Source organism: Phyllobates terribilis, unplaced genomic scaffold (genome assembly GCF_046119375.1).
Source record: "Phyllobates terribilis strain yellow unplaced genomic scaffold, ASM4611937v1 Scaffold_200__1_contigs__length_3551848, whole genome shotgun sequence".
Classification (NCBI taxonomy): Eukaryota; Metazoa; Chordata; class Amphibia; order Anura; family Dendrobatidae; genus Phyllobates; species Phyllobates terribilis.
In genome coordinates, this window is record NW_027362960.1 from 814,802 (window position 1) to 835,405 (window position 20,604).

A 20,604-nucleotide genomic window follows, 5' to 3' on the forward strand; every position below is an offset into this window, starting at 1 on the left:
ACCTCAATCCACCTAATATTGGGGTTATGGCGAATTGATGAGAGCAGGTGCTCCGTCACTAGGATGTATAAGAGAGGGGACAGAGGACATCACTGCCTTGTCCCATTGGTGATTGTGAAAGGTGATGAAAATGTTCTGACGCACCCCCTGGGCCTTGGGACACCCGGAGCCGGACCCTTTTTGGTGGATGCTGGTGGTTGTAGTCTTCGTGGCGGCGACCCAGTTCCGTGGCTCAGGGCGGTCAAACCAGTGGCGGAACTATTTATGTGGTTTTCATGTTTAAATGTCCGACTACGCCACCCGTGGATTGCGGTCAGAGTGAACCGCCGCTACAGGGCAGACCACTGAGGCTGGTGTTGTGGGTGCAGCAGAGCGTAGCATAACTCCCCACGGGAGTATAGCCTCAGGGCAGTGTATGCGGAGGATGGGGGTGATGGTGCAGGGCAGCAGCAGTAACGACACGGAGTCAGTGATGCAGTTCAGGGCCTTTACTCACAGTTCTTATTATCCAGACCACGTCTGCAGGTAACGGCTGCCCACGTCGTACTGTGCTCACCAGGTGAGGGGCTCAGACAACTCCCAGATAACTTTGGAGCACTTCACAGGACCCCCTTTGTGTGTCCTTTGTCTGGCCTTTCTTACCAACACTTCTGTCCGGCTGCCTCGGGCCTCCTCTTGGTAAACTTGGCGCCAGTTTCCCTGACCCTATGTGGTGCCTTCCTAGCGGGTGTAGCGAGGGGCTGCGCCACATAAAATGTCAGAGCCTCCGGTTTCTAGCTGAGGGTCGTTTCCTGCCTCCACTAGTTCGGGGACCGGTCTCCCCCTTTGGCCTGACCCCTCCACGCAGGTGGATTCGGGCGTGCGGTGGCGACTCGCCCGTCCGCACCCCTGGGATCCCTTCATTCCTCGTTCCTGGAGCCTTCTCCGCTCCTCTTCCTTCCTTCTCCCTCTTCCAGGCCTGGGCCTCTGTTACTAGGCCCGCCTCCGGAGCAGAGCTCATGCAGAGCCCCTGCTCCCTGCCACTTCTGCTCAGACTTCTCTGCACTGAACTAAGATGGTGCCCACCTTTTATACTCCCTTCTCAATGCACCCAGGAACTGCTTCCTCCCTGCTCCTGCACTACAGGGTTCCCCTTCCTCAGTGTTCCCTCCCCCCACTCCAGCCAGGGACAGGGACTGTCGTGCCCATCTCAGGGGCATATTGGTCGCCCTGCCCCACGGCAATGTGGTGTAATGCATGCAGGTGTCGGGTCCTGATCCACACTCCATCCTTACCTGAGAGTGAGATATCACACCTCTGGGTGAGGTGCAATACGTCTTTAGCAACCGAGCCCTCAGGGTGCTACAGTTCCATTTATCTTCAGCCTAGGTGACGTATTGCGATACAGGGCCGTGATTTTGGCTATAAAAGGGTCCCCTAGACCCCTACCCCAAGCTTTTTAAGAGAATCATATATGGCGTGCCAGGAGACTCTATGGAATGCTTTCTCAGCATCCAACGAGAGTATCTAATTACAAATTTTTAACTGCATCTAGCCCAGGAAATACTTTGTGCCTAGTAGCAGTGTCTGCTAGTAAGCGGATTATCCCGGCTGTTAAGCAAGCTGCACCACCTGTAGTTTAGACACTTAATTTTTTCAAAGGAAATGCTTCGGGACCATGGGATACTTAGTGAAGAGCATCAGGAGGCACCCCAAGGCATAGGGGCTGGGACTGGCAGTAGGATGCCTTGCGGTGGACAGCCGAGCTCGATCCTTATAAAAGCTTTTTAACTGCAGCAGCTTTAGTGGACGCTACTGGAGCTGGAATTACCGCGGCTGCTGGCATGAGACTTGCCCTCCAATAGATCCTTGTAAATGGATTTAAAGTGTATTCATTCAAATTAGAGAGACAATTTAAATTAAAAAGCTTAGAGCTGCCTCCACCACAGGGGGGCTCGCTCGACCCACCAGCGGACAGGCACCAGTATTGGGAGAGGGGGGCTGGCCGTCAGGGTTCACCGCGGCTCTGGCACAAACCCGGCGACACGGAGGTGGCACGGGCAGGAGCGGACTGGCCGTCTCGGCTTCTCACTTTTTGGATTTTAGAAGGGCATGACATGCCTATATCTGTGTCTCCCCCTCCTTTTACTCCTCCACCTCTTTTATTTTCGCATGACTATATGTACTTGTCACTTTTCCATGTGTTAGTTATGTCTTCTGAGCAGTTTGTCAGCTTTTGGACACCTTTGAAGGTGTTTTCTATGTGTTTCTATGTGTTTTTGTTTGCCTGCCATTGGTTTTAACGGTGTTCGAAGGTGTTCGACGAACAGTTCGACGAACAGTTCGGCGAACACACGGGTGTTCGACGAACCGAACCGAACTCGAACACTACGGGGGTGGCTCAACACTAGTTAAGACCAAAGAGCTATCTAAGGACACCAGGGACAAAATTGTAGACCAGCTCCAGGCTGGGATTGGCTACAGGACAATATGCAAGCAGCTTGGTGAGAAGGCAACAACTGTTGGCACAATTATTAGAAAACGGAAGAAACACAAGATGACTGTCAATCTTCCTCGGTCTGGGGCTCCATGCAAGATCTCGACCCGTGGGATAAGGATGTGTGTCACCCTGGCCTGGATGCCACAAAATGTAATTAAAGCTGTGTCTGAGAGCAGGGGGGAGGTTCTCTGGTCAGGGGAACATTAGCATGCAATGCCTCCTGTCTCAGGCCAGTAGGGGGAGCTGGCTGCCCCTATAAAAGCTGGTACTGGGGGCAGGGTTAGAGAGAACTGGATGGCCTGTCTCAGCATTGAGACTTGTCCCAGAGCAGAACAGGGACAGACAGTTGATTGCACCTAAGAGGAAGTGTGGCAGGAGGAGAGCCACAAGCCAGAGACAAGAGGCGAAGAGAGCCTGTCTTGGCAGATAAAAGACTTACTTTACCAGACTTTGGTGTCTGAGGCTGAGAGGATTCTACATCCTCCAGCAGATAACCAGTCCGCAAAGGACTGTATATTCCTTGGCCTAAGAAGCCTGGAGGCCCTGCCACAACAGAAGGGACCAGCAGAGCCGTACAAGGCTGGGAGCAGAAAGGAACCCACGTCGCAGGCCATACAGGCGAGAATACACGGAAAGCTCGGAAACGTGGGCTGTTACCCTATAAGGAGGAGATAGCCAGAAGGAGCGCAGAAAGCACGGTAGGCCTACACCCTCACCCTGACCAGGGCCAATTTCCCCGTTGCTCTCAGACATCCAGGTCCCCTCCTAGCCGGGACTGTTTATGGGTCAGTTTACCTGTTTTAGTAAAGACCCTGGACTGCAACTTGTTGTCTGTGTGCTCCTTGCTCCTCCAGCACTATCAGCACCGGGACTCTCACTACCATCACTCCCACCATCCACTACACTGCCCTGGGGCCGCACTCTTCCCGTGGGGAGTCACACCATCCCAGCTGCATATACCATCAGCCCCAGCGGTCTGCCCTGCAGCGGCGGTTCCTAATGACCGCAAATCCACGGGTGGCGTAGTCGGACAAAACCAACAGCACAAATCGGACTACCACTGGCCTGACCACCCTGAGCCACGGAACCGGATTGCCACTACTACTCCCATCGTTCCCCCTATTGCCCGGATCCGAGTGCCCCACGGCCCAGGGGGCGAGTCAGCTTTGGCGTAGTCGGCAGGATTTCGTGCCCGCAACCACCGGGTACTGCGTGCCTGAAAAAAGACTTTTGTAACTTACCTGTGGCGAAGTTTCCCGCCGTCCAGAGTCGTTTCCCGCCATCCGGAGCCGATTCCCGCCATCAGACGCCATCTTGGACCGTTTCCCGCCGTCTTCTGCCGTCTTCCCGCCATCCGCAGCTGTTTCCCGCCATCGGACGCCATCTTCAGGACGCCGCGCGGGAAGAAGAGGGGCGTGGACGTCAAAACCGCGCGAGATCCGAAGCTCCGCCCCACGCACCGACGCTGCGCAAGGTCCTGGAAGGGAGAGAGAGCGACGCTGACGTCATCAGGACGCGACGCCAGGTCCTCGTCCATAGCAGCAGCAGCGGAGCCGCGGCCTACAGAAGAGGATCGTCGGAAGGTAGGCCACGCTTGACTAGGGGGGAGGAAGATGTCGGACACAGAGGCCCCCACTACCACCAACGCAGCTGCAGCAGCGGTGATGCCCTTTTCCCTGCCCTACATCCCTGGAGCGGCCTGGCTGCCCAAGTACTCAGGGGAGCCCCATGCCCTAACTGACTTCAAGGAAAGGCTATACAGTTTGTTCCACGTTTACCCCCTGACAGAGGAACAGAAGGTCAGCATACTAACAGGGCAGTTAACTGGCGCTGCCCAAAGGGAGGTAAAATCATGGCCCACTGAGGAGAAAAGGACTGTGAAGGGTATTCTGGCCCGGCTGCGGGGTACCTTTGACACACGTACCTCCGCTGAAATTAAAATGAGGTTCTATGGATGTAAGCAGCGGGCACAGGACAGCATCAGAGACTATGCCCTAAATTTGCAGGAAGCCCTAAGGGCCATCCAACAAACTGACCCTGGCAGTGTGCAGGAAACGGATAAATTACTAACCGAACAATTCATAGAAGGTCTACTGTCCAGCGCCCACAGGGCCCAACTGCGCCTCATGTTCTTTCAGAACCCTGATCTGACCTTTGCCCAATTTAAGGACAGGGCCATAAGGGTGCTCCGTGAACCTGCAACCAGTTGCGCTATAAACCCCCGGCGCCCTGCTCTCACCTACCACCAGGAGGCGGCGCCCTCCTCTATGGACTCCGTGGGGGCTGATGGACAGGCCCTGAAAGATCTGCACCACCAAGTCCAGGAGCTGACCAGGAGCGTCGCGGCGTTGAACAGGACCATCCAGGCATTGCAAGTGGACCCGTCAAGACCCATCGAGCTGGCTTCAAGTCTGGAGGATGTCCCGTGGCGTCGACAGAGGATCCCGTCATTCCGAGGGAGGCCCACAGACCGCTACGCAGAGGATGGACAGCCCATTTGCCGTCGATGCAACCAGCCCGGACACATTTCCAGGTACTGTAATTTAAACGGGTCCAACCTGAGGCAGAGGGCCAACCCCCAGGCATAAGATCACCAGGCCCTTATAATTGGCGTGATAAGTACGTTGGGGGGCGCCCGGTTTTACCCGTGGTGCTGGACGGTATCCCCATGAGCGCCTTGCTGGATACTGGGTCGCAAGTAACCACTATCCCTTATGTACTTTTTAAGCAGTATTGGACTGATGCTGATATCACACGGTATCCAGACAGTAACTTGAGCATCATCGCCAGTAATGGCTTACCCGTGCCGCAGATGGGGTTCAAGGAGATGACCATTAAAATTGGTAAAGTTGAACTGCCGGCACAGGGAGTAATTATTGTGGACATTGATCGTCGTGAAAGTCACCCTAAAATAACTGTGGGTACTAACGTAATTGAAAATTGTCTTTCAGAGGTAATTGTAATCTTACAACAGGTGGCGGTGAATGCTAGTTCCAGCCAACAGAGAGTCCTCAACAAGGAGATAAAAGCCCTGATGAGACGGCAGCAGGTGGAACTGTCTGGTGGTGAGATCGGTAGCGTAAGACTGAGTGACCCATTCCCCATTTCCATGCCTCCCAAAAGTGAAATGATGATCTGGTGTCAGACTGCAATCGGGTTGAGAGGTAGAGACTACCAAGCTATGGTAGAACCCGTGTACTCAGACAGCAGGCCCACCATTTTGACAGCCCGGGGGGTGGTTGGTGCCCGTCCGCATCCTCAACATTGGGGAGAGGGAAGTACACTTACCCAGGTACGCTACACTCGCCAAACTGTTTGTTGTGGAACCCTTGCCTCCATCTCCTCAGGCGGAGTGTAATGGCTCCCAGAAACAAAAGGAGGACTGGTGCCAGAAACTCCATGTGGGTGCTGACTCCACTCCCCTGCACCAAAAACAAGGAGTCTACCGGGTGGTACAGGAGTACGAGAGAGTCTTTAGTAAGCACCCGCTTGACTTCGGCAGAGTAAAAGGGATAGAACACCATATCCCCACAGGGAGCCACCCACCAATAAAGGAGAGACACAGGCCTGTACCCCCTGCACATTATCAGAACGCAAAGGGCATGCTAAGAGAAATGAAAGAAGCTGGGGTCATTAGAGACAGCTGTAGCCCCTGGGCAGCCCCCTTGGTTCTGGTCAAAAAGAAAAACGGCACCATGAGAATGTGCGTCGACTATAGACAAATCAACCGTATCACTCACAAAGACGCATATCCGCTGCCTAGAATAGAGGAGTCTTTAGCCGCACTAAAATCAGCTAACTTCTTTTCTACTTTGGACCTTACTAGCGGGTACTGGCAGGTTCCTGTGGCAGAGGCTGACAAGGAGAAGACCGCCTTCACCACCCCGATGGGACTGAGTGAGTTCAACTGTATGCCTTTCGGGCTCTGCAACGCACCAGGGACCTTCCAGCGGCTGATGGAATGCTGTCTAGGACACCGAAACTTCGAGACGGTCCTCCTTTACCTGGACGACGTGATCGTCTATTCGAAGACCTACGAGGACCATCTCAAGCACCTGGCCGAGGTGTTCGAAGCCCTGGCAGGCTATGGCCTGAAGGTGAAACCATCGAAGTGTCACCTGCTGAAACCAAAGGTCCAGTACCTAGGGCACGTGGTAAGTGCGGAAGGAGTAGCCCCCGACCCTGACAAGGTCACGGCAATCAAGAGCTGGCCAAGCCCCTCGAACATCAAAGAGGTGAGACAGTTTCTCGGGTTGGTAGGCTACTACCGAAGGTTCATCCCCGGGTTCACTAAGATGGCAGCTCCTATGCAGGACCTCCTGATCGGACAGTCTAAGTCCAGAAGTCAAAAGCCACCCTTCAAGTGGGATAAACCGGAGGAGGAGTCCTTCCGCCAGTTGAAGATGGCCCTCACGGGGGATGAGATCCTGGCCTACCCTGATTATGGCCAGCCTTTTATTCTCCACACAGACGCCAGCAATGTGGGACTGGGAGCCGTACTGTCCCAAAACCAGCAGGGCAGAGAAAGGGTGATCGCGTACGCCAGCCGGAAGCTGAGACCCACCGAGAGGAACCCGGAGAATTACAGCTCCTTCAAGCTAGAATTCTTGGCGGTGGTGTGGGCCGTGACGGAACGCTTCAAGCATTACCTGGCCTCCGCAAAGTTCACCGTGTACACGGACAACAACCCGTTGACACACCTGGACAATGCAAGACTGGGTGCCCTAGAACAGCGGTGGATGGCCCGTCTCTCCAACTATGACTTCGTGATCAAGTACCGGGCCGGCAAAACCAATGCCAACGCTGACGCCCTATCGAGGATGCCTCACTTACCTGAAGGTGACGAAGACCCAGAAGAGCTGGAGGAGGTAGAACTCCCCGCGTTTCACCGGTATGGAGCCGCCCAATACTCCCACCGCGTGAAGGAGAAGGATCTAACAACTGTGATGATCAATCCCCTACCTCACCACAGCTGGGTCGAGACCCAAGATAGTGACCCTGCAGTCCGCCTGGTGAAAGATCTGCTGACCCGGGAAGATGCCCGCTTAGATCCAGATGCCTCAGAGGAAGCCAAGCAGCTATGGAAAGAGAAGAGCAAGCTGTTCCTCTACGAAGGCAAGTTGTGCAGAAGGATTGTCAACCACCGGACGCACGAGCTGACCTGGCAAGTCGTGGTCCCAAGGCGGGATGCAGCTATGGTCCTGGGGGCTTACCATGACAGAGCGGGGCACTTCGGTTGGAAGAAACTGGAGTTCCTGCTAAGAGCAAGGTTCTTTTGGGTCGTCATGAGAGGAGCTGTAGAAAAATGGTGCAGAGACTGTGGCCCTTGTCACCTAAGGAGGAAGGACCGTGCCAGCCAGAAGACACCCTTGAGGCCCATCGTCACCACGCAGCCTCTTGAGCTGGTAGCTCTGGACCATGTCAAATTGGCTCCCAGCCGGTCAGGATACATCTATGCCCTGACAATCGTGGACCACTATTTCCGTTTTCTAGTGGTGGTCCCGGTAAAGGACTTGACAGCCCAAACAGCGGCCAGAGCCTTCCAGCAATACTTCTGCCGTCCACACGGGTATCCGGAACAGGTCCTGACAGACCAGGGTCCAGCGTTCGAGGCTGAAATCTTCCAGGAGTTCTGCAACCTCTATGGCTGTAAGAAGATTCGGACAACGCCTTACCATCCACAAACCAACGGGATGTGTGAGAAGATGAACAATATAGTTATCGATCTCCTGAAGACGTTGCCCCTGGAGGAACGCAGCCTGTGGCCAGAAAAACTGCCGGACCTGATAGACCTATACAACAATATCCCGGTGAATGCTACAAACTGCACCCCGGCTTACCTGATGCGAGCTAGATCAGGTAAGCTGCCCGTAGACCTGGAGATGGGAGTCCTAATACCTGAGGACACCTCCCCGGATGCGGACTGGGATACGGAAAGGCAACTGCAGTACAAGAAGGTACAGGAGAGTGTGGAGAAGAGCCTGGCCCAGGTGAGAGAGAGGCAAGAAAAACTCTTCAATCAACACGCCCCTGCTGGTCCCCTAGAACCTGGTGAGCAAGTCCTAAAGCGAAAAAGAAGGCTACATAAGTTGGACGACCAGTGGGAAAGGGAACCCTACACCGTACTGCAGTCTGACCACGACAACCCAAAGGTGTGAGTGATCACCAAGGACGGAGGAGAAACCACTAGTACCGTCTCCAGAGACCACCTCAAAAGGTGCCCCGAGCAACTCCGTAGTGCAGAAGAGGATCAGAGTGACCTCGAACCCGCAGAGGACAAGGAAGAAATGATCATCACCGTTCTCGGAGAGTTCCCTCAGTCCTGGACTCGCATAAATTATGCCATAGTGGTACCCGTCCTGCATTTCCTGCAACCGGCACAGCAACAACCAACACCAGAGCCGGAAGGTGAAGAGGAGCAAGCGGTTCCAGAGGCAGAAGAGCCTGTACCAGCAGCCCAGGAGAGTCAACCCTCTGCTGACAGTGAGCCTGCCATGCCTGCGGTAAGCCAAAGTACCCGCAGACAGCTGCCTGCCCTACCTGTACACCCAGCTGGTAGCTGTGCCCCTAACGCTAGTGGGGAAAGCCAGGTTGGTCCACCACCAGACAATGGGTTAAGGAGGTCAACCAGGAGCACAAAGGGGCAGATACCCGCTCGCTGGAAAATATAGAGTGTACTATGATTGTAAATGACCCTGTTACCAAATGTTGAATTGTTTGCCAAGTTACATGCATGTTTGGAAATTCTGTGTTTCAGTTTCTTGCAGCTACCGTAAGGACTCAAAGGTTATGGACTTTTTATAACCGGGACCTTGTATGGACTGCATTCGGAGCCTAACCCAGGAATGAACTAAGACTGTAAAGGACTTGGGGTAGGACAGACCCCCACCTGGTTAAGGCTCCCCGTTGTGTTGGTGATATGGACACCCGGTCACAGGCCACACTGTGACCTTAAGAACTCAATCTGTGCGTCACTTTCCTGTTAATGTTTTATGGTTATGCATATTGTCTTTGTTTACTGTTTAGTCCCGGAGTACTAAATTTCACTAGGGGGGAATGTGTCACCCTGGCCTGGATGCCACAAAATGTAATTAAAGCTGTGTCTGAGAGCAGGGGGGAGGTTCTCTGGTCAGGGGAACATTAGCATGCAATGCCTCCTGTCTCAGGCCAGTAGGGGGAGCTGGCTGCCCCTATAAAAGCTGGTACTGAGGGCAGGGTTAGAGAGAACTGGACGACCTGCCTCAGCACTGAGAGGTGTCCCAGAGCAGAGAGGGACAGTTGTGTTGCACCTAAGAGGAAGTGTGGCAGGAGGAGAGCCACAAGCCAGAGACAAGAGGCGAAGAGAGCCTGTCTTGGCAGAGAAAAGACTTAATTTTACCAGACTTTGGTGTCTGAGGCTGGAAGGATTCCACATCCCCCAGCAGAGAACCAGTCCGCAAGGGACTGTACATTCCTTGGCCTAAGAAGCCTGGAGGCCCTGCCACAACCGAAGGGACCAGTAAAGCCGTACAAGGCTGGGAGCAGAAAGGAACCCACGTTGCAGGCCATACAGGCGAGAATACACGGAAAGCTCGGAAACGTGGGCTGTTACCCTATCAGGAGGAGATAGCCAGAAGGAGCGCAGAAAGCACAGTAGGCCTACACCCTCACCCTGACCAGGGCCAATTTCCCCGTTGCTCTCAGACATCCAGGTCCCCTCCTAGCCGGGACTGTTTGTGGGTCAGTTTACCTGTTTAGTAAAGACCCTGGACTGCAACCTGTTGTCTGTGTGCTCCTTGTTCCTCCAGCACTATCAGCACTGGGACTCTCACTACCATCACTCCTACCATCCACTATACTGCCCTGGGGCCGCACTCTTCCCGTGGGGAGTCACACTACCATAGCTGCACAGCTCATCAGCCCCAGCGGTCTGCATGCAGCGGCGGTTCCTAATAACCGCAAATCCACGGGTGGCGTAGTCGGACATAAACATCAGCACATAACGGACTACCACTGGCCTGACCACCCTGAGCCACGGAACCGGGTTTCCACTACTACTCCCACCGTTCCCCCTGTTGCCCGGATCCGAGTGCCCCACGGCCCAGGGGGCGAGTCATACACACACGGCTCCGCTCTGTACACCTCGTACACACACGGCTCCGCTCTGTACACCTTGTACACACACGGCTCCGCTCTGTACACCTTGTACACACATGGCTCCGCTCCGTACGCCTCGTACACACATGGCTCCGCTCCGTATGCCTCGTACACACGCAGCTCCGCTCCGCACACCTCGTACACACACAGCTCCGCTCCGTACACCTCGTACACACGCGGCTCCACTCCGTTCACCTCGTACACACGTGGCTCCGCTCCGTACACCTCGTACACACACGGCTCCGCTCTGTACACCTTGTACACACACGGCTCCGCTCCGTACACCTCGTACGCACGCGGCTCTGCTACATCCACACTGTAAACCCCTCCTGACCCCACACATAAACTTCAGCTCATCCAGCACCATGACAACCAGCACAGCAGAGTCCTGCATCCACTGAGGCCCCTGATCATGTGACCCCTGACTCCTCCCCTCCTGTGACCTCATCACAGCTCCTGTGCGCACAGAGCAGCCATATATGTGGTGGCGGCTCTGCAGGTGGAGGTATGTGGTGGTGGCTCTGCAGGTGGAGGTATGTGGTGGTGGCTCTGCAGGTGGAGGTATGTGGTGGCGGCTCTGCAGGTGGAAGTCGGTGCCGTCTCCATTACTCTCTAGCAGGATTCGGCTTTGCTCTCTTGGACGTCGTCTTCTGCTCGTGTTCTTCATGTAATGAAGGCTCCTCCAGACGTCTCCAGCAGCCGCTCCCTGGATCACACGCAGCACATTGAGGCCATTAGTGAATGATCCTTTTCCTTTTCTCGTTAATGTGAAGAAATGAGTTTGTTGTGAAATCGCCCAGAAGTGAGAATCTCCCTAATAACAGACGGAGTCCTGTGACCCCACTATAACACATGTCTCCAGCCTCAGAGCAGAGCGTGGCCTGACAGGACTTTGGGGTCTTATCTGCTGTTTCAGGTCACTTCTTCTAACTGTTTTAGAAACCTGAAGGGGTTAAAAGAAGTTGAAAAAACTGAACATGTGAACAGCGAGTTGTTTTTACATCATTATCTTCCATCTTCTAGAAAATTTACCTTAAACCTTAGTGGATGGATAAGGACAAGAAGAAGATGGCGGAGAGGATATTACACCTCACCCTAGAGATCCTCTTCCGGCTTACTGGAGAGGTGAGAGATTCTGATGACGTCACATTACATCATTCTTATCTATGGGAATAACAGATGGACAGAACTGGAGAGGTGAGGACTCTGGAAATGTCTGGAGTGAGATTAATGTGTCTCTCCATAACCAGGATTACACAGTAGTGAAGAAGACCTCTAGTGAGCGCTGTCAGGACCCTGTGTCTGAGGGATGGGGAAGACCCCTGAGCCCAATCACAAGGCCTCCACCTCACCCCCTGATAAATGAGGACATCAATGACCAGAAGATCCTAGAACTCACCTACAAGATGATTGAGCTGCTGACTGGAGAGGTGACACTGCTGGGACATTATACAGTAATGCTATGAAGGGATCGGGGGGGATGACGGTATCATTGTATGTGTCAGGTTCCTATAAGGTGTCAGGATGTCGCCGTCTATTTCTCCATGGAGGAGTGGGAGTATTTAGAAGGACACAAAGATCTGTACAAGGACGTCATGATGGAGGTTCCCCAGCCCCTCACATCACCAGGTAATAGACAGGACTAAACACACACACGGCCTATAATTATCTGTATGTAAAGAATGAATTCAGTCCCTGTATGTGTTTCCTCCAGATCTATCCAGTAAGAGGACAACACCAGAGAGATGTCCCTGTCCTCTTCTTCCACAGGACTGTAAACAAGAAGATCCCAATTTTCTTCAGGATCATCAGGTAGATGCAGATAAGATGTCATGAGATCTCCCTTATGATGTGTAGACGGCTGTGAAGGTCTTGTGCTCAGTCTTGTTTTATCCACTAGTATTATATGGTTTATACTTGTGTAATGAGAACGGTGGAGATGGCAGGATTAGAGCTGATCATAGATGGGACTTCTCCATCTGTCTGTGACTTTTACAATATTTGTTTCAGGGTGAAGATCTGACCCATACTAATACCACAGAGACATATGTGAGGGATGATGAGTGGTGTAAAGAGGAGATTCCTACATATGACCACCCAGGTGAGTAGTGACCACTAAATGCAGAGAAGTCACAGATCCTGTGGTCATTATATTATGAGTTTGATCACACAATTAATTGACGTGCATTTTACTTGCAGATAGATTTGATGCATAACAAAAAAGCTTTTTTTTTACACCTTCTTTGATTAACGCATTTTGGTAGCAAAGTTTCAGTGGTTAAATGTAATTTTATTTGCTGCAGAAAGGCGCCATGTCTCCAATTGTAATATAGTTGTGAGTTGCCAGATTACAGCTGAATGTCAAGAAGAGAGCCGGGTCACACACAGAAGTCAGGCAGGTGGATATCTAAGCTGGAGAAGCCAAGGTCAATATCTAGCAGCAGTACACGTCCCTGAAGAGCAGTCAAGTGAAAAGCCAAACCGTTTTGAGGTCAAGAAGAAGTATGTAGTCCGATCAGGAAAGGGTTTATAAGTAAAGATGCGTGAACTTGTTCGGAAAACGTCCGCCAATCTCAAAGTCGACACGAACATGGCACATTCAGATTCGTGGTCGGACCCCCGCGCATTTTCCTCAAAATCGGCAAAATTCGGCCAAAGTTTGGTAAATGATAGAGTTTCCACTAATGCTTTTGTTAGGACTTTGTCTAGGATAGTGGTTCTGTATGATGTGTGGGGATGACATGTTTGATGAGGGGAGAGGAGCGGCAGACTGTTATCCATTTTTTTTGTTGTTTATTAACTTAATGTGTGGAGATTCCAGCAGCCAATCAGGGTGCAGAAACCATCCACAACGTCCAGAAACAAGGGCTTGTGTCATTGGCTGCCGAAGCCACATGTCCCTCACCATATAAAAAGCAGACATGTGGCTTTGGCGCTATTTTGTCAGTGTAACAGCATAGTGAGGCTGCTGCTGGAAGTAGTCATTTCGTTAGCTAGGCGGTTTTTTGTCAGCTAGTTCAGATAGATAGGATCTTGTGTCAAATCGACCTTCCAGCAGATCAATCCTTTGTGCTAGTTGTGTGGTCCGACCAACAGTCCACAGTTCAGCAGATCAATCCTTTGTGCTAATTGTGTGGTCCAGCCAGCAGTCCACATTTCCGCTTCTAAATCCTTTGTGCTAATTGTGTGGTCCAGACAGCAGTCCACATTTCAGCATTTAAATCATTTGTGCTAATTCTGTGGTCTAGCCACACTATCTCAGCAAATAAATACTGATTGTTATTTTAGTGACAGGTGACTGACAGGTCTGGGTCTAGGGTTGTGAAACAGCTGGTTAAAAGAGGGGAAGGGTACATCCAACATGAGTGGGGAAAGCAAGGTCGTGGTGGAAGGGGGAATAGGCTTGGTGTTCGAGGTGTATGTGTATCCAAAGACAACTGACAACTTCTGTTACTGGACGGACTACTCCACTCCCTTTCTTTGGCAGTCGCACAGCAATGCGCCTTGTAGACCAGGCCAGAAAGAGCATGTCCTCCAATAGATGGCAAGCACTGCATCAAGTGTCCTCTTCCTCCACCTTAACATCACACACAGTACAATCCTCAGAGATGGCACCCCAATTATCCTTGTTTCCCCCCACGTCACAACTCTTCAACCGTCCAACTGACTGTCCGAAACCACAGATGGGTGAGTCTGCAGAGCTGTTCACACATTCAATTCCATGGGCATCAGAGGTCTGCTCCAAAGGTTTACAGACTCAAGAGGAGGAAAGCATCTGCACTGATGCCCAAATTATTTTTCAGTTGGATCCGGGGCCGAACGAAGTAGGGTCCAAGCAGAATCCAGGCCCTCGTCACCAGACGTTAACCCCTGGGGGTGGAGGTGATCCTGATGAGTACGGACTGTACTGTGCTGTCAGGGCAGGAAGAAGAGGAGGGTGACTCTCGGGGCAAGGAGTGGGAGAATAGAATGGATAATGATGAGGTTCTAGATCCTAACTGGTGTAAACCCAGAGGCAAACAGCTGAGTAGTTCAGCAGAGATGATGGAGGAGGAGGAAGACGAGGAGATTACCTTGCAGCTTCAGGCACAGACACGGAGTGGTGCAATCACGACAAACACTGCATCCTCAGCCACAGCTCTGGCTGTGGCCAGCAGTGGTCGCGGGTCTGCAGTTTGCAGGGGCAGTAAGGATTGCCTATCCTGGGCCTTTTTTGAGACCTCAAAGGATGACCAAACTCACGTTATCTGCCAACTTTGTAAAAAAACAATTCAGTTGAGGCAAAAATTCCAATAATTTGACTACTATAATAATAATAATTTAATAATTTTTATTTATATAGCGCCAACACTTTACAATTAAGCGGGGGCATGTACAGACCATAAATTCAATACAATTTAAGACAGTTTAAACAATTACATTAGGAGTGAGGTCCCTGCTCGCAAGCCTACATTCTACAAGGAAATGGGCAGACACAATATGTGAAAAGTGCTTCTTATTTCAGGTCTGTCAATTATAATAAATAGGGATTTTCATATAAAGCTGTATGATCCGGTCATGCCAGTATGTTTAAGTTCAATACTCAAGTACCGAGTAGGGAGCAGATTCTGAAAAATATTTAGAAGGAGGGAACAGGGGAAAGTTAGTTTACTGAGTAGTTAAGGTGGTGGGCTTGTTTAAATAGATGGGTTTTTAAAGCGCGCTTGAAGACTTGGGGGCTAGGCATCAGTCGGATCGCCTGGGGTAGTGCATTCCAGAGGACTGGTGCAGCGCAAGAGAAGTCTTGGAGACTTAGGTGGGAGGTTCGGATTATGAGGGATGTTAGTCTTAGGTCATTTGTAGAATGGAGGGCACGTGTAGGGCGATAGGCAGAGATGAGAGAGGAGATATAAGGCGGTGCAGAACTGTGGAGAGCTTTGTGGGTGAGAGCGATGAGTTTATATTGGACCCTGTAGCGGATGGGCAACCAGTGTAAAAACTGGCACAAGATGGAGGCATCGGTGAAGAGGCTCGACAGAAATACGACCCTGGCTGCCGCATTCAGGACGGATTGGAGAGGAGAAAGTTTGGTAAGAGGGAGACCGATCAGAAGAGGTGTTGCAGTGGTCCAGACGAGAGTGAATAAGAGTGACAGAGTTTTAGCAGTTTGAAAGGTGAGAAAAGGTCGGATTCTGGAGATGTTTTTAAGATGCAGGTGACAAGATCAAGTGAGTGATCGGATATGGGGAGTAAAGGAAAGGATAGTGTCGAATATGACCCCAAGACAGCAGGCGTGCTGCTTGGGAGTTATGGTTGAACCCTCCAAGGTAATTTCAATGTTAGGTATAGGTAGGTTAGTAGAGGGGATAAACACAAGAAGTTCAGTTTTAGAGAGATTCAGTTTAAGATAGAGGGAGGACATGATGTTAGAGACAGTGGACAGACAATCCTTGGTATTTTGTATTAGGGTATGGGTGATGTCAGGTGAAGAGGTGTATAGTTAGGTTTCGTCAGCATAGAGATGATACTGGAACCCAAATCTGCTGATTGTTTTTTCAATAGGGGCAGTGTATAGAGAGAAGAGGAGGGGGCCTAGGACTGAGCCCTGCGGGACCCCGATAGTAAGGGGATGAGGAGAGGAAGAGGAGCCGGCAAAAGATACCGTGAAGGAATGGTCAAAGAGGTAGGAGGAGAACCAGGAGAGAACGGTGTCCTTGAGGCCAATAGAGTGGAGCATAGTGAGGAGGAGCTGGTGATTCACAGTGTCAAATGCAGCAGAGAGATCCAGGAGAATCAGCAGGAAACAGTGACCTTTGGATTTAGCTGTTAGTAGATCATTAGAGACTTTAGTTAGGGCAGTTTCAGTGGAGTGTAAGGAGCGTAAACCAGATTGTAGAGGGTCGAGGAGAGAGTTATCTGAGAGATAGCGGATTAGACGGGAGTGAACCAAGCGTTCCAGGAGTTTAGAGATGAAAGGAAGATTAGAGACAGGTCTGTAGTTAGCAGCGCAGTTCTGGTCCAGGTATGGCTTTTTAAGTAAAGGGGTTATGATGGCATGTTTAAATGAGGAGGGAAAAATACCTGAAGAAAGAGAGAGGTTAAATATTTTAGTCAGGTGAGTGGTGACCACCGGTGAGAGAGACTGCAGGAGATGTGAAAGAATGGAGTCACTGTTGCAGGTTGTAGGTCGAGAAGAAGTGAGGAGCTGGGTAACTTCTTCTTCTGTAACAGGCTCAAAGATGGCTAGTGAGCTTGAAGTGCGGCAGGGATTCTTCTTCTGTAACAGGCTCAAAGATGGCTAGTGAGCTTGAAGTGCGGCAGGGAAGGGGAACCAGGCACTGAGGAGATTGGGCTGAGATGTCCTGATGGATGTGGTTGATTTTTTTTCTAGGAAATAAATGGCCAGATCCTCACTGCTGAGGTTGGTGGTGGGGGCTTGTGCTTTAGGTTTCAGCAGGGAGTTTAAGGTTTCAAAAAGTCGTTTTGGATTGTTGGACAGTGAAGTGATGAGAGTGGTGAAGTAGGATTGTTTGGCCAGAAGAAGGGCAGAGTTATAGGTTTTGAGCATGAATTTATAGTGGATGAAGTCCTCTGCTAAAAGATTTTCTCCACTGACGCTCAGCACACCTTGAGCAACGCTGAAGAAAGTGTGTTTGCATTGTGTGCCAGGGCTGCCTTTGTCTGTGTTGGGTCTTTCTGTGTGTAGAAGGTGCTGCTTCATCTAGGGCGCTCTTCAGTGTATTATTGTAGTGTGACAATGCTAAGTCCGGGCAGGAGAGGGAGGAGATGGGGGCTAAAGATGTGTGGAGATTGTCCATAAGCTGCTGGGTATTAATGGTACGTGTATTCCTATAAGTGTGGTAAGTGGGGGTGTCCCGGGTGAGGAGACAGTTCTTGACAGAGAAGGAAAGAAGGTTGTGGTCCGAGAGCGGGAGAGGGGAGTTATTAAAGTCATGCAGCGAGCAGAGACGGGAGAAGACCAGGTCCAGAGTATTTCTGTCTTCATGCGTAGGAGAATTAGGTAATTGTGAGAGGCCGAATGAGGAGGTTAGAGAAAGTAGATGAGAGGCAGATTGGGAGAGGGGATCATTGATGGGGATATTAAATCTCCCATGATGATGGTGAGGATGTCACAGGATAGAAAGTGAGGAAGCCAGGTGGCAAAGTGATCTAGGAAATGGCGGGAGGAGCCTGGAGAGCAATACACAACCGCCACTCGCAGGGAGAAGGGTTTGAAGAGTCTGATGGTGTGCACTTCAAAGGAAGGAAACATAAGTGAGGGAACTGGGGGGATGACCGGGAAAGCACATTGTGGTGAAATCAGACCAACACCTCCACCCTGTCTATTCTCAGGTCTGGCGGTATGTGAAAATTTCAGCCCACCAAATGAGAGAGCAGCAGCTGCGGTGGTGTCTGAATGCTGGATCCAGGTTTCAGTAATAGCCAGAAGGTTAAGGGAATTAGAGAGGAAAAAATTGTGAGTGTAAGTTAGTTTGTTACACACAGACTGTGCATTCCAGAGAACACAGTGGAAAGCAATAGAAGAGGGCATGCACTGAATGTTAATAAGGTTAGCAGGGTTTCTATAGGCAGCTGGAGGAGAGTGGTGTATGCTAGTGGAGGGAGGCCCAAGATTGGGGGAGATGTCGCCAGCGACTAGTAGAGGGAGAAAAGAGCGAAGGTGGTGCAATGATTTGTATGAACGTTTTGAGTGCTGTATGGAGGTATGGAGATAGTGGATGGTTTGGAGTGGGTGAGAAAGGTCAGTAGAGCCTCAGTGTTATACATGGTAGAGGGGAGAGAGGAGGAGTTGATATGCAGAGAGTGCACAGAATGTGTTTAAAGGGCGGGCGAGATGTGAGAAAGCAGAGGTTAAAACAAGTAAGAAGCAGATTGCTATGACGAATGCATAATGCAATACAACTGATCAAGAAGCAGCATGTATGTATGAATATCTCATGCACCTTACCTGTCTCCTGCCCTGTCTAACTGCTGTTGTATAACTGCTTATTAAAAGCACTTTAAGCTATTGCACTTAAAGTCTGTTGCACGTGTGACCCAGCATGCGTGCTATCCTGAGCCAGAGCTGAATATATGTATGAACTGGCACATGCGCGATCAACATGCGTTAGTTAGAATCTCACTATGCTAAAATGCGGACTAGCGGGCCTCGCCAACCACCGGCCGCCCCATCAACCACATCTGCTGCTTCTTCCTCCTCCATCACCGTGGCAAGTGTTCTCACACAGGTCTCCGGCCTCAGAACCTCCACTTGTTTATCCGGTACAGTCGGGGTGAGTGAGTGCCCGTCAGCTGTTACGGAAGTGGACGTGCCTGCTGTTTTTCACCGATCTCAGACACCAAGCACACCACATCCTTCTCAATTCACCATAACATCTCTGCCTGTACCTCACTCACAGTCCAGCAGTTTGTCGTGTTCACCCTACACCACCCTCTCAGCACAGCAGCCAGTCCTCGGTCCCTCAGTTGTGATCACGTAAAAGATTGTTTCCTCCTACACATGCCAAAGCTAAGAGCTTGAACTTCACCATCTCCAATCTGTTGGCTACGGAAATGCTGCCTTTCTTACTGGTGGATACAGACGGTTTCCGAAATCTGATGGTCATCGCAGTCCCCCCAGTACCAGCTGCCCAATCACCATTACTACTCTAAGAAAGCTGTGCCTGTGCTACAAAAGCATGATGCATACATCACCGGTTCCTTGAAAAAAATCTATGTCTGCCAGGGTACATTTCACCACAGACGCCTGGACGAGCAAGCATGGCCAGGGGCATTACATCTTGCTGACTGGGCACTAGTGACTCTGGTGGCTGTGGGGGCAGGCGGGGAAGGGTTTGCTCTACAAGTCTTGGAATTCCCAAGGTTTGCGGGACAAACCTCTGCATGTAACACTGCTTCTCCCTCCTCCATCTCCTTTAGGGCCTTCACCTGTGCCTTAAACCTATGCCTTAATGAGACCCGCGTTCCAACAGTGGACAGAGAATACCCTCAACTGCGTACTGCGCAGCCAGGGCTAACCCCAGTCAGGCAGTGTTTAAATTTATATGCCTTGGAGACCACAGTCACACAGCTCAAGAGTTGTGGACAGCTATCCAGGCCTAGTTTGAGCAATCGCTGTCTCCACTGACCTTGGAGCCATGTCCTCAACCTGTTGGTAAAGCAATTTCTTCTCCAATATCCCAGCCTAGATGTGCTGCTGCAGAAAGCACGTCAATGTGTTCTCACTTTTGCAGTTCGCACCCCACGGGTCATCGACTTACATCATTACAGAGGTCTTTCGGCTTACTGGTTAACCGGTTGATATGCAATGTGCCAATATGATGGAATTCCACTCTGCACATGTTGCGACAAGCCTTGGTGAAGTATGTAATTTTGCATAGCCTGGGCCAACGCAGTACGGACGTGGTGCGAATCACGCTTGGGGAGTTGGCACAGATGAAGGACCTCTGCACCCTTCTGCATAGTTTGGAAATGGTTAGCGCTGAGTATGCCGTCATCAGTATCACTATTCTGGTCATCTACATGCTGAAGCACACATTGAATAGTCTGCAGGAGGAGGTGGTGGTCCCAGAGGAAGAGGAGGATGCGTAAAGGATAACAATATTTCTAAGTTCCGAACTGTCGTCGCACAGGCTGGTGCCATGGAAGGGTGGATTACAGTGATCGAGGGGTCTCATGATACCAGACAAACTGTTAGTGAAGGTGCAGGAACCGGCGAACAAATGGAGGAGGACGACGAGGAAATGGTGATGGGAACGCAACAGTCAGGAGATGAAGAGGATAATGATCCCCCCCCCTCTGTTGTCCATGGTTGGTGGGAGGGGACAGAGGAAGCAACACATCATGGACTTGGACCTCATGGAAGCGCCCGACACATGAGCGCTTTCTTGCTGTACTATCTGCAACATGATGGCCGTATTGTTAGGATTAGAAATAATGCTGACTACTGGGTTGCTTGTTACGATACTGGCGTAGTACTGTTGGAAACC

At 51.1% G+C, this 20,604-nt stretch overlaps 2 protein-coding genes across 2 annotated transcripts in view; one reads left to right on the plus strand and one right to left on the minus strand.

Annotated features, from left to right (window-relative positions):
- The window catches only part of LOC141213618 (uncharacterized), a 297,701-nt gene that overhangs the window by 164,200 nt on the left and 112,897 nt on the right, over positions 1-20,604 (minus strand). The gene's annotated exons all lie outside the window — the stretch shown is intronic.
- LOC141213602 (uncharacterized) overlaps positions 11,240-20,604 on the plus strand; it is a 58,938-nt gene continuing 49,573 nt past the window's right edge. The window contains exons 1-5 of the mRNA XM_073665210.1: positions 11,240-11,740; positions 11,866-12,045; positions 12,121-12,244; positions 12,330-12,427; positions 12,626-12,716. Of these exons, the coding sequence (XP_073521311.1) occupies positions 11,663-11,740; positions 11,866-12,045; positions 12,121-12,244; positions 12,330-12,427; positions 12,626-12,716 (571 nt within the window). The 5' untranslated portion in view covers positions 11,240-11,662. The remainder of the gene's footprint in view (positions 11,741-11,865; positions 12,046-12,120; positions 12,245-12,329; positions 12,428-12,625; positions 12,717-20,604) is intronic.